The sequence below is a fragment of the Cebus imitator genome, unplaced genomic scaffold (assembly GCF_001604975.1).
Source record: "Cebus imitator isolate Cc_AM_T3 unplaced genomic scaffold, Cebus_imitator-1.0 Scaffold499, whole genome shotgun sequence".
In the NCBI taxonomy this organism is placed as follows: domain Eukaryota; kingdom Metazoa; phylum Chordata; class Mammalia; order Primates; family Cebidae; genus Cebus; species Cebus imitator.
The window spans coordinates 606,098-620,129 of NW_016107814.1; the positions used below are offsets into that span (position 1 = coordinate 606,098).

General features: G+C 36.7%; 1 protein-coding gene across 3 annotated transcripts in view; it reads left to right on the forward strand.

Annotated features, from left to right (window-relative positions):
• LOC108292674 (coiled-coil domain-containing protein 171) overlaps positions 1-14,032 on the forward strand; it is a 239,272-nt gene that overhangs the window by 31,296 nt on the left and 193,944 nt on the right. For 2 of the 3 annotated variants that reach the window (XM_037733204.1, XM_017513686.2), the window contains 2 exons: positions 5,182-5,372; positions 7,738-7,869. In XM_037733204.1, the coding sequence (XP_037589132.1) occupies positions 5,182-5,372; positions 7,738-7,869 (323 nt within the window). The remainder of the gene's footprint in view (positions 1-5,181; positions 5,373-7,737; positions 7,870-14,032) is intronic. The other variant, XM_037733206.1, reaches the window with a different exon arrangement.

The window sequence follows — 14,032 nt, forward strand, 5'->3', positions numbered from 1 at the left end:
CTCAAAAAAAAAAAAAAAAAGAGATGTATAAAATGTATTATGGACTGATGAGTGGATAAAGTGGATAAATGAATGCATGTGTTGATGGGTGGATGAATATCTGGTAAAGCAAATATAGCAAGATGTTACCAATCCTAGAGTCTAGGTTGTAGATATATGAATCTTTACTGCACAATACTTTCAACTTTCTGTGTTTTAAAAATTTTTACAATGAAATGTTGAGAGTGGTGTAAAAAACCTAATGGAGTTATGAGATAATCCCATAGCAATTGAGAGAATAGGGAATGTGACAAGAGAGAAAATTTGGGAAGCTGGAAAGCAAATGGCAGAGGAATAACTCAGTTAGCATAATTGAGATATTAGAATCCTAAGTTAGGAGTGGGAAAAGCTGAGAGACAAATTCTTAGTCAAAAGGCTTATAAACCGGAAGCACCAGATACCATTGGAATTATGTGTGGGAGGGGCAGATGAATGCTGTTTGAGAGGCAGATGGGTCCTTGGATTTCCTTCCGTGAGCATGCTACTCTGGGGTTACTTAAGAATTGCTAGTGGAGGTTTAATCCCTGGAGATGGTAAAATAGAGAGTCTTTTGACTGGCAAAACCAGGAAGATTCTGAATGCTAGATATTGGGGAACCATTCCTTCCAGCTTCCTTTTAATTAATTTTTATTTTTAGAGACAGGGTCTTACTTTGTTGCCTGGGCTGGAGGGCAGTGGTGTGATCATAGCTCTGTGCAGCCTCGAACTCCTGGGCCTAAGCCATCCTCCCACCTCAGCTTCCTGCGTAGCTAGGACTACAGATATATGCTATCACACCTGACTAATTAAAAAAAAATTATTATTTTTTTAGAGACCAGGTCTTGCCATGTTGACCAGACTGGTGTCAAACTCTTGGCCACAAGCAATCCTCCCACCTTGGCCTCACAAAGTACTGGGATTACAGGTGTAAGCCACCATGCCCAGCTTCTTTTGTATACTGACTTCCCCAAAAGGTAACATCTGGATTTCTTTTTTTTTTTTTTTAATTGCATTTTAGGTTTTGAGGTACATGTGAAGAACATGCAAGATTGTTGCATAGGTACACACATGGCAGTGTGATCTGCTGCCTTCCTCTCCTTCACCTATATCTGGCTTTTCTCCCCATGCTATGTTTCCCCAACTCCCCCCACCCACTGTCCCTCCCCTATTTCCCCCCAACAGACCCCAGTGTGTGATGTTCCCCTCCCTGTGTCCATGTGTTCTCATTGTTCAACACCTGCCTATGAGTGAGAACATGTGGTGTTTGATTTTCTGTTCTTGTCTCATCTTGAGAATGATGGTTTCCAGGTTCATCCATGTCCCTACAAAGGACACGAACTTATCGTATTTGATGGCTGCATAATATTCCATGGTGTATATGTGCCACATTTTCCCTGTCCAGTCTATCATCAATGGGCATTTTGGTTGGTTCCAGGTCTTTGCTATTGTAAACAGTGCTGCAATGAACATTCATGTGCATGTGTCCTTATAGTAGAACGATTTGTAGTCCTTTGGATATATACCCAGTAATGGGATTGCTGGGTCAAATGGAATTTCTATTTCTAGGTCCTTAAGGAATCGCCACACTGTCTTCCACAATGGTTGAACTAATTTACACTCCCACCAACAGCGTAAAAATGTTCCTATTTCTCCACATCCTCTCCAGCATTTGTTGTCTCCAGATTTTTTAATGATCACCATCCTAACTGGCATGAGATGGTATCTCAATGTAGTTTCGATTTGCATTTCTCTAATGACCAGTGTAACATCTGGATTTCTATACTCTATTCAGGATGTTGGAGGCCTCTTCTGTGTGTCACCTGACCAAGCTGATATAGTTTGGTTCTGTGTGCCCACCCAAATCTCATTTTGTAGCTCTCATAATTCCCATGTGTTATGGGAGAGACCCAGTGGGAGATGATTGAATCATGGGGGCAGGTCTTTCCCATGCTGTTCTTGTGATAGTGAATGGGTCTTGAGAGATCTGATGGTTTTAAAAACAGGAGTTTCTCTACACAAGCCCCCTTTTTGCCTGCTGCCATACATGTAAGATGTGACTTGCTTCTCTTTGCCTTCTGCCATGATTATAAGGCCTCCCCAGCCATGTGAAACTATAAGTCCAATAAACCTCTTTCTTTTGTAAATTGCCCAGTCTCGGGTATGTCTTTATCAGCAACGTGAAAAACGGACTAATACAAAGCCAGGAGGAAAAACCTAATGATACTGAGTTGGGAGTTTTCCAATAAATGAGCTAGGGTGCTGGAGATGCCAAGTGAAGTGTGTGCATTTTTGATAACTGTGTACTTTTGGTGCCTATACAGTTAGAAATATTTTTCAACCAAGTTTTGTGAAAATGCAGGCTTCGTTGTACTTTTTTTTTTTAAGCTGTATTATTACCCCACAGAACATGTCATTGTTGTTTTTTGGGGAAGGGGTATATGTTACTAGTAGAATGTCTCCGAAGTGGATTGATGTGGGGAAAACACCTTTCCCTTCTAGTTTTGAGAGACTTCCTCTTGGCTCCCAGGAGGAGAGATTCCCTGATGACATAGCCACCCTGGCACAAACACCTTGTGGTGTGGAAAAACAAATTTGTTTTTATGTCCTCCTCTCCCATTCCACCTTCAGCATAGACTTAACTCCCTTATGCCCAGACATCTCTTGGGATTGACTCTCGGTAATTGGTTGCCAGTGTATCAGGCAATCTGGACTTTCCAGCAACACCATTGAGATGGTACTTTTCAAAATAGCAGCACTTCTGTTTCTAGATTGCTGATCTTTCGATAAATTCTGCCATTTTCATTTCACTTCCTAAAAGTCAGAGTCTGCTTTTGAAAAGTTGTTAAACAATGTGTTAATGTGAAGTGTCAACTCCCACGCTAAACTTTTCCTGTTCAGAACATCGAATGAAGTTGTCATTGGGTTTTGTAGTGGCTTTCTGATTTTGATAGTCCTTTGAAGGAGGGGGTTTGAAAGTTGTATACTGTTAACTGAAATACCTGCCTGCAATACCATTATTGTTTATGAAAAGTATAATTAATAAAGCTGGATACAGTTTGGCTTGGAAAAATTAAGAAATTAAAAATATGATGGCAGAAATGAAAAATGTCCCTAGAAGCACTGGAAGATGAAGATGGAAGAAACCTCCCAGAAATTAGAATTAAAAGGACTGATGTAGAAAAATAGGAGAAAGAGCTGAAAAAATTTGAAGTCCCATTTGAATAATAGGGAATAGTGAAAGAAAGAGGTTAGAGAGAAAACAGAGATGGATAAATCATCAATGAACTTGCTTAAGATAACGTCTCAGAACTGAAGGATATAAATGGCCAGATTGAAAGAGTCTATTGAATATTCACTGTTATGGAAAGAAGTAGACTTACTGAAGGCATAGCATTATGAAATTTCAGAAAAATAAAGACAAAGAGAAGATCCTAAAGCTTTCAAGAGAAAAGAAAATTAGGTCAAATACGAAGCATCATAAGTCAAAATGGCCTCAGACTACTTTCCTGCAATGCTGGATGAGAGACCTTGGAAAAATGTCTTCTGGAGATGGCTGATGAATGGGAGGGAGACTTTTAACATATTTCCTTTTGTACCTTTTATACCTTTGTATTTTGAATGTTTTGAACGTATGATTCATTCAAAGTGCAAAGAAATATAATTTAGAAATAGTACTGCTAATGCAACTGTGGCATTTTTAGTTTAACTCGTGTTTTTATAAACATTTCCTCATTTTATCTGCACAACAACCTAACTAGGGATGGAGTCTCGCTCTGTTGCCCAGGCTGGAGTGCGTGGTGCAATCTTAGCTCATCGCAACCTCTGCCTCCCAGGATCAAACGATTTTCCTACCTCCGCCTCCTGAGTAGCTGGGAGTACAGGCCTGTACCAGCATGCCCAGCTGATTTTTGTATTTTTAGTAGAGATGGCGTTTTACCACGTTAGCTAGGCTGGTCACGAACTCCTGACCTCAAGTGATCCACCTGCCTCGGCCTCCCAAAGTGCTGGGAGTGAGCCACCACGTGCCTGGCCTTAACTAGGAAAATTTTTATTCCTGGTGAGAATCAGAGAATCAGGGAGGTTTAATCAGGTGGCATGTGATGGAGCCAGACCTGGAAGCATTTCCTTCTTTTCTAGGTGCTGAAACAGAGCAGCAGTGGTAATGTGTTGATAGGGTAAGAGGTGAGTTGCACCTAAATCTGGGGAAGTAAATAGCTACAGTTCTAAGTGTTGGGGCAGTGGTTTCCAGTCTCAACTTTGTGACACTTGTGTAAGATATGTCACAGCTGGTTTGTTATCAATAGTCAAATATCAACATTTGTAATCTCCTGTTTTTAAATACTTGCCCTATATATCACAGTCTTAAAAATTGATTTTTCTGGCTGGGCGTGGTGGGTCACTTTGGGAAGTGAGGTGGGTGGATCATAAGGTCAAGAGATTGAGACCATCCTGGCCAACATGGTGAAACCCTGTCTCTACTAAAAACACAAAAATTAGCTGAGGGTGGTGGCATGCGTCTGTAGTCCCAGCTACTTGGGAGGCTGAGGCAGGAGAATCGCTTGAACCTGGGACGCGGAGGTTGCAGTGAGCTGAAATCGTGCCACTGCACTCCAGCCTGGCAACAGAGCAAGACTCCGTCTAAAAAATAAAAATTGATTTTTCTTTTCTCTCTCTCTCTTTTTTTTTTTTTAAATCTGAGAGGAGGTCTCCCTATATTTCTCAGGCTGGTCTTGAACTACAGGGCTGAAGTGATCCACCCACCTCAGCCTCCAGAGTAGCTGGGATTACAGGTGTGCACCACCACACTCAGCTGGTTTGTTTTTCTCGAATAGGACAAAAACCCATAGAGTTGCAGCTGTTGCTAGAAGTGCACCTAGAGTTGGATACGCCATCAGAAATATGTCACACTGTTTCATAGCAAAATCGTTGTTGTCTGAAGGGGAAGAAGAGATTGAGAAATTATAGGATAGATTGGTTCAGAGACTGAGCTTTTCAAGAGTTTACTGAACTGGAAAGGTTTTCAAGAGTTTACTGGAATGGAAAGGTTAAATGTTTTATCCTAAGACCGTGCCGTAAATGGTGTCAACTCCAAAGCCTAGGTTTTAGGGCTCCTTGTTATTTAATTCATGGTTGTAAATTTACCTATTATTCTGTTCTTAATAGCACAGAATTCAGAACTTCAAGCAAAGGCAAATGAGATTGAGAAAGCATTTCAGACTTCTCAGCAAAAATGGAAAGAAGAATGCAGACGGTTTGAACACGATTTGGAGGAAAGAGACAATATGATCCAAAATTGCAATCGAGAATATGATCTACTTATGAAAGAAAAAAGCAGACTAGAGAAAACTCTACAGGTAAAGTAGTTTTTATAAAGGAATTTTCCTATTCACTGAGATGTGTTGTACATTACTTGAAGTTATCCTGGATTTCTTTCCTTCCTTTTTCCTTCCTCCTACCTTTCCTTTCCTTCCCCCCACCTTCCCCCCTCCCTTTTCTTCTTTTTTAGTGGCATTTTTGCTGGTCTCTTTTGGAGTGTATTAATAGGTCTACTTTTTGGGGTGAAAAACAGTTTGCAGCCACTAATCAAAATGTTAAAAACCAACAAAGCACTTATATAAGCATATTGTAAGAAGGTCAAAATCTAGAGCTCATTTTGTCCAGCAACATGAAAATTTGGAATTTTAGAAATATGGGCCTGACATATTGGTCTAAATATACAATAAATATAGAAAAATATTTGTGCGTTTGATATGAGCTTCATTATCTATGTAGAGCATGTTATGTATAGATACGATATGTAACATATTTAAATTTTACTAAAATTATTGTGAGCCATTTATTCCCTCATTTTTTTTGTTCTTTTTTTACTCCCTAAAGTAAAAGCGGTATAAAGTTGAAGTTGCCAGTGACTTACAAGGTAGATTTTGAGTTGTCTATATTTGCCATTTTTTTGGAATAATAATGAAAAATGAGAAAAAAAGCAAAAAACAAACGTGACAACACCAGGCATGGTGGTGTATGCCTGTAGTTCCCCCAACTAGTAGGGAGGTTGACTTGGGAGGATCACTTGAGGCGAGAAGTTTGAGGCCACAGCGTATCATGATTGGACCTATGAGTAGCCACTCTACTTCATGTGAGCAACATAGTGAAACCCTGTCTCTAAAAAGAAAAAAAGGAAAAAAACTGTGATAAAAATGTTCTGCTGTGTTACCACTGGTGTAAATGGCTTTTTTGGGAATTTTGGAAATGTATCTTTACTAAAAATTCATTATACAAAAGCATTTACAAAATGTAAATGGCTTTTTTGAACTTTGGAAATGTATCTTTACTAAAAATTCATTATACAAAACCATTTACAAAATGTAAATGTTTTCGCACAGTGGTTCTCTGATGTTGTCATTGCCAACAGGTTTACTTTTGATTTCTTCCACATCAGAAGCATAGCTTGTCTCTTTTGTTTACTGCTATATTCCTAGACCCTGGAACAGTAGCTGGCATATAGAAGGGCTCCATTGGTGTGGGAATCAGGGAGGTTTAGGTGGTAGCTGATATTATAAGTCCTTGGATGGGCCTGTTTAACCTTCCCCACATAAAATGTTTTGAAGTTATGTGGAGAGGAGGGTGATCGTGGCAGCATTTCTTTAGCCAATCAGCTTGCACCTCAAGATAGAAGGTTTTGATATGATCTCAGTTAGTTACTTAGAATAACTGTGCTTTGATTTTAGGCTATTGGCTTTAAACTGATCTGCACAGAGATCCTTGGGACAGTTTGGAGTTGAATTGGAGTCACTATTTAGCCCTTGAGGGAAAAAAGTCCTCAAGGCTCTTTGTGAGGGCTTTCTATAAGTTATGAGGGTAATATTTATTACACAGATCCATGCTACCATTACATTGACATGAGAGGCTTTCTTTCTCTCAAATGTAAACCATAGACTTTTTCTTCTTCTGTTAATGGGAACTTAATTTAAAATCCTATAGTTAGAAAATTGGGCTTCTCAGCACATTGCATTTTATATTTTTAAGATATTGAACCAAATTAGATCTTGCAAATGTAGTACACCTTGGAAAACCCAAAAGGAAATGGAATTTTTCAAGTATTATTTATCTATAGAACTAGAAATTACAGTCCATACTTAAATTTTTTGTTTTTTGCTTTTCAAATTTTTAACAGTCCAGAGTTACCTTATCCTAATTTGTTGCAGAGAATTCTTTTCTTTGCTCCTTTTTCCCTATTGGAGATACATTGTTCTGTGTCAAATTTATATATAAATTGTCAGGGATAATCCAAACACTTTGATCACAGGTAGAGATTTCCATACTAAATGGAATCTACTTTGTTTATATATATCATTTAATATCATATATTGACATTTTGTTCAAACCTCTGAAGTTACATTTTTCAGAAAAATTGGATCAAATATATGTCTATATAAACAAGTATATGCAGCCTGTTGCTTAAATATACTTATATTTAGGTAATAGGTAAATATATGCTTACATAAACAAGGTATAACCTGTTGCTTAAATTACCATAGTTTCTTACTCATATCTACATTCTGATGATCAAATGATAGTTTTATTAATGATTTTAACATGAATTATGATGAGTTTTAACATCTATAGGCAAGGAGAGCCTCTTTGTACATTTAAACTGGGGATGAAGGAAGAAAGATAACTTTTATTGATCTAATAGTAAAGCAAGATTTTATTTATGTGAAGGAAGCGTTGGAAAAACATCAACAGGAGAAGAATGAGATGGAGTCTCATATCAGGGAAACGGCATTGGAGGAGTTTAGATTACAAGCAGAACAATGGGAAGCAGAAAGAAGAGAATTACAATTTATAGTACAGGTATTTTAAAAATAATAATTCAGTTCCTTAAATATATCTTTTTAATGCTTATGATATTAAAAATTACATTAGTGGGATAATTGACTCAAAGGGAAAATAATTTCTAGTTTTAATTCTGGAAGGCCATGTTTCATATGCTGTTACATAACAATAGGGCAACTGTTACCAACAGATACCATTAGTGTTTAGAGTTCAGTGATTTCCATTGCATACATTATATGATTTTTAAGAAGGATGTATATTTTTGGACTAATAGCTGTTTTGAATAAGATAAAGAAATAGAATAATAGGATTTTGGATATTAAAGAATCCTAACAAATCATATAGTGTAGCAATTTTTGAACTCTTTTTAAGAAGTACAAATTCTTAATTATCCTCTATTCCTCCAACCCTGAAACACACAGAATCCTTGAGGCTTCTATAGTCCAGTTTGAAAATTACTGATTAAATCTAATCCCCTTTATACATGAGCAGATGGAGATTTGGAAGTTACTGACTCAGATTATAGACTGAATGATTAATGTAGGAAAAGACTGCAGGCCTCTGGATTCTCATTCCAGTGTACTTTGCATTTTTTCAGGAGATTATATGTATTTATTTTGAAGGAGAGGAAGGAGAGGCTCAAACTCAAACTATTGTGTTATTGTGTGTTTTAAAGGAAATTTGTGAAGTTAATCGTCTTTAAGAAAAAACCCCACAAATCAACTAACTTAAAACTTCAAATACATTTCTATCACTTCTTCTAATTATTTATTTTGTGATAATACAATGTATTTTTTGTAATTTTTCTACATAAATTGACAAACTGAAATAACCTAAATGTCAAAGATACTCATTTTTCACAAGAATGAAACATATCCACCTATAATAAGTTACTGTGTGTCACAAGCAACTTTGCAAGACAGAAGTTGACCAAAAATATGAAAAGAATAGAAGTCACTTGGTTTTTTTAAGAGTAAAAGCTGGTAATGAACAGTGGAAATACTGAATTTGTTGTATATGTAATTATTGAAAATACCAGTGAAACCACAGCTTTTGCAAACCTTTGGTCTTTGTGCAGTGCTTTTCTTCCCAGTCACCTCTTCTGTAGAATCTGGAAGGACAGTACAACCACCCTTTAGACCTCGTGTATTCTAAGTGTTTGTAGTTTGTGTAATTAGTTCATTAGTTCACTTGCTTGTTCATTCATTCATTCTCTAAGTACTTACTGAGTTACTGTTCTGGATACTGAGGCTATAAAGCTAATTAAGATCTAGTTTCTGTCCTGGAAGATATTTCAATGCAGAAACATGTAAAGAGGAAAGTGTTGTGTGATAAAATTTTAAATAAAATGCTGTAGGACCACAAAAGAGAAGTTGATTAGCTACCTGGGAGACTGAGGAAGTTTTCACAGAGAACATGATATTTAAGTTGTTTTTGATAATTTTCTTAAAGGCTACTTGGAATAAACAAGCAAAATTAAGTGAATTAAAATAGCCCTTCTATTTCTAAACACTCAGCCAGTGATCTGAATTTATAAAATATAATTCGAAGACCTGTATAAAAATATGTATCTGTTGTGATTTTGGTATAGCTTCCTGATCAATCCTATAAATCCTCCTAAATGAAACACAGTGGTTATACTGAAGTTTCTATATGAAGTACTAAAAGAAATTAAAATTAGGTGTCAGTCTTTCATAATGATGTGTACAGAAAAATGGGGGAATATTCTCCCTAGTTACTGCCAATAGTATCTTGCTTTGCTGCTTTTGTAAGGTAAATTTTATTGTATTTTGTAACTAGAATGTTTAGAGCTCTGTTTCCCAACTTGTCTTTTTTTTATTAATAAAATAAAATAACTTTTCCTTTTATAAATAAATCTTAAGAAACTATTGTGACTTTGTGTTAAAAAATGTTTTTTTAGAAACAATCTGAGGGAGAGAGTCAAATTTTCTTCTCTGTTGGCTTTTGACGGGTTTAGTTTTACATACTATAATTAGGTGTTAGTATCTAATAGTATTCTCTTTGTGTAGCTTTCTAAGAGAATTGTTTTTTTTTTTTTTTTTTTTTTAACCTTCTCAGTGAAACCTTTAATAGACAAAACTTGTTAGAATATTTCTCTTATCTGGGCTTTAGAATTTAGACCCATTATAAAAAGAAAATCTCAATTTTATGCCATGTTCTTTTTCATTATCAGGAATTGGAGCACAAAATAGAGGCATCCTTCTCTGGAATATTAACATGATTTCTTATTGGTGTTACCTAAAAAGTTACTCAATTTAAGATAGTGTTTCTCATTTCTTTTTTTTTTTTTGAGACAGAGTCTCTCTCTGTCACCCAGGCTGGAGTGCAGGGGCATAATCTTGGCTCACTGCAGCCTCCACCTTCTGGGTTCATTTTTTGTATTTTTAGTAGAGTGTGAGCCAGGAAGGTCCTGATCTCCTGACTTTGTGATCCACCCGCCTCGGCCTCCCAAAGTGCTGGGATTACAGCAAGAGCCGCTGCGCCCGGCCACAAGTGATTCTTCTGTGTAACTGCCTAGAAATATAATTACTGCGTCTTCAAGCTTATGGATTCACAATTATGAAATATGTTATACAAAGCACCAGTTTATACTCTCCAGCAACAAACGCTTTTTAATTGTAGAACTTTGTTGGCCTTGGGGACTTAGATAAGAGGAATTGTTTGGGGTCTTTCAGGAGATAATCATGTAATGGATGAAGGTTGTAGTTAGCTGTATTGATAACTTTTATAAGCTAGAAAAGAGGAGTACATTTAGCTCTGATACTTTTCTAACTATACTCGTGTAATTCTTCTGAATTGGAACGGAACCATATTTTGGATTCTGCGAAATGTTTTTTATATGAGTATCTGTAAAAAAATTATACTTTTTGGGCTATGTTTCTGGAAGATGTGGAAAGAAAGCAAGTTTATTTTTTAACAGCCAAATGTAGTTTCCTGTGATGTTAAATGTCAGTTCAAAACCAAGCCTCATTTAGAAATATTTTAAGTTCAACAGCCCCCTCTCGTGGCAAAAAGAAGAAACTTCCTCAATTTCCAATGCCCTTAATATGATTTTATTTCACACACACACACACACACACGGATACAGGTATGATTAGAAAATATGTTCTGTAACAAAAATTTTAAATTTTCATTTATTTGGGATGGAGGCAAATTTTTCTTTAAATTTCATGAGGTATTTTGTATATTTCTTTTGGATTTTCTTGTGTGTTACAGTACATCTCAGAATTGGATTATATTGATAAAACCATAAACCTAAAGCAAATATTTGAACATACAACCCCCTCAGGGGTTTATATTATCAATGCCCAAATATAACCCAGCAATACCATTAATGTAACCAATACTCTCTACCTAGATCATGTTAGTGTTTGTCATATTTACTTGAATTGTAAACAAACAGTAAATTGTTACATCATTGAAGACAATTCTAAATCACTTCCCCATCCTGCCACCATTTCAGCCACAAAGGAATAACTGCCATTCTGAAGTTGGTGTTTAATTTTCTGTCTGTATACATTGACTGTATATTGTATTATTTTAGTATTTTGTATTTTAAGATATACCATATGGATGCTTCTTTGACCAACTTGTATTTTTCACCTGTGTTTTTTTCTTTTAGACGGGGTCTCACTCTGTCACCCAGGCTGGAGTGCAGTGGCACAATCTTGGCTTACTGCAACCTCTGCCTCCTGGTTTCAAGCAATCCTCCCACCTTAGCCTCCTGAGTAGCTGAGACCACAGGCACGTGCCACCACACCTGGCTAATTTTTATATATTTAGTAGAGATGGGGTTTCACCATGTTGGCTACTCTAGTCTTGAACTCCTGAGCTCAAGTGATCCACCTGCCTTGGCCTATCAAAGTGCTGGAATTACAAGTGTGAGCCACCACGTCTGGCCTACTTGTGTTTTTGAGGTTTATTAAAGTTAATAAATTAGCTTCTGTTCACAGAATTTAACTGCTATATAGTATTTTATCTTGTGTATGTGCTATAATTTACTCATTACCTGACTGCCTTGTCAATTTTCTATTGTTTATAATAGAATACATGAAGTTGATTAATTTATAAAGAAAAGGAATTTATTCTTGCAGTTCTGGGGGCTGAGAAGTCTAAGGGCAAGGGACTGCATCTGACAAGGGCCTTCTGGAGAGTTCAGAGCTGCACAGGGCATTGCTTGCTGGTGGGCTGAGGGTGCCAGCTCAGGTCTCTCTTTATCTTCTTAAAAAGCCACCAGTTCCACTCCCATGATAACCTATTAATCTATTAATCCATGAATAGATTAACCCATTCATGAGGGCAGAGCTCTCATGAACCAAATCCCCTCTTAAAGGCCCCACCTCTCACTACTGTCGCATTGAGGATTACATTTCAACGTGAGTTTTGGAAGGGACAAACATTCAAACCATAACACTGACATTGAGATTTAAGCTCTTTCCAAGTTTAAATTATTACAGGCAGTGATTCCATGAACATCAAATGTTTTTATGTGGGTATGTGTTTAATGTATATAAAATATGTGCCAAATTGTTCTCTTAAGTGGGTGTAACAATTTGAAAGAAGAGTTTTTCTTCCTTTACAGCCTCTTGGCATTTTTCAGATTTAATTTCTTTTGAAATAGGGTATGTGTGAAATTGTATCTCATTCTTGCTTAAATTCCCTCTTCCTTGACATTGACCATGTTATGTTCATTGGCCATTCATATTTCCTTTTTGGGAAGTACCAGTTTATATTTTTTGCCTTTTTTCTTTTGGATTTTTTGGTATATTTTTATTGACTAATAGGAGCTTTTGGCCAGGGGTGGTGGCTCCTCCACTTTAGGAGGCTGAGGTGGGAGAATTGCTTGAGTCCAGGAGTTCAAAACCAGCCTGGGCAACAGAGATACTGTCTCTGTTAAAAAAATAAAATTAGCCAGCTGTGGTGGTGCACACCTGTGATCCCAGCTACCAGGGAGGCTGAGGTGAGAGGATTGCTTGAGTCTGGGAGGTCAAGGCTGAACTGTGCTATGATTGCAGCCTAGGCTACAGAGCAAGACCCTATCTTAAAAAAAAAAGGAGTTTTATTTTGTTTTTAAAAATATATATTTGGTAACTAACCCTTGGTTACACATATTCCTTTTGCAAATGTCTTTTTCTTCTTTGTAGAGACAGAGAGGCAGTTTACATTGTGTATGATGAACAGTTTTAAATTTTCATTTTTGGACACAGAGTCTCACTCTGTCACCCACGCTGGAGTGCAGTGGCGTGATCTTGGCTCACTGCAACCTCCACCTACTGGGTTCAAGCGATTCTCCTGTCTCAGCCTCTGGCGTAGCTGGGATTACAGGTACCGCCACCACACCCATCTAATTTTTTTGTGTGTTTTTAGCAGAGACCGGATTTCACCATGTTGGCCAGGCTGGTTTGAACTCCTGACCTCAGGTGTTCCACCTGCCTCGGCCTCCCAAAGTACTGGGATTACAGGCATGAGACACCATTCCTGGCCTAGTTTTACATTTCAATGTAGTTGAATTTATCAGTATTTTTCTTTGTAGTAGTGATTGTTTTGTCTTATATAACCCAGAGTCATAAAGATAATGTGTATATAGCATGAGATGCCAATTTTTTTTTCCAAATGGATAGCCAAGTGTTCTGTACTAGTAATTCAATTGTCTGTTCTTTTACCACATATTGATTTATAATGTCATTTTCATCATATATCAAGTTCTTTCATATCTAAGACTTTGTTCCTGAGTACTCTGTTCTGTTTTACGTACATGTTTGTTTCTGCATTAGTGCTAAATTATTTTATTCACTATACCTTTAGAATATAAGTCTTAATATCTGGTAGAGAAAGTATCTTTATTCTTGATATTTTGTAGGGGTATGGAAGGGGGTTATTATTGGCCTTTTACTTCTCTATGTGAGTTTGAGGAATGGCTTATTATATTTCTCAATTTTTAAATTTTGATTAAAATTATATTGCATTTGTAGATCAATTTGATATAAAATTGTCATCCTTATGATGCTAATCTCTTCTATTGTCCTTTTTATATTTTTGCTCTTATTATTTTCTGAGATATTGTCTTAATTTTATATTGCAGCCTTTCTATTAAATTTTATTTAATCTTTTGGGTTGTTGATTTCTTTTTTTTTTTTTTTTTTTTTTTGAGACTTAGTTT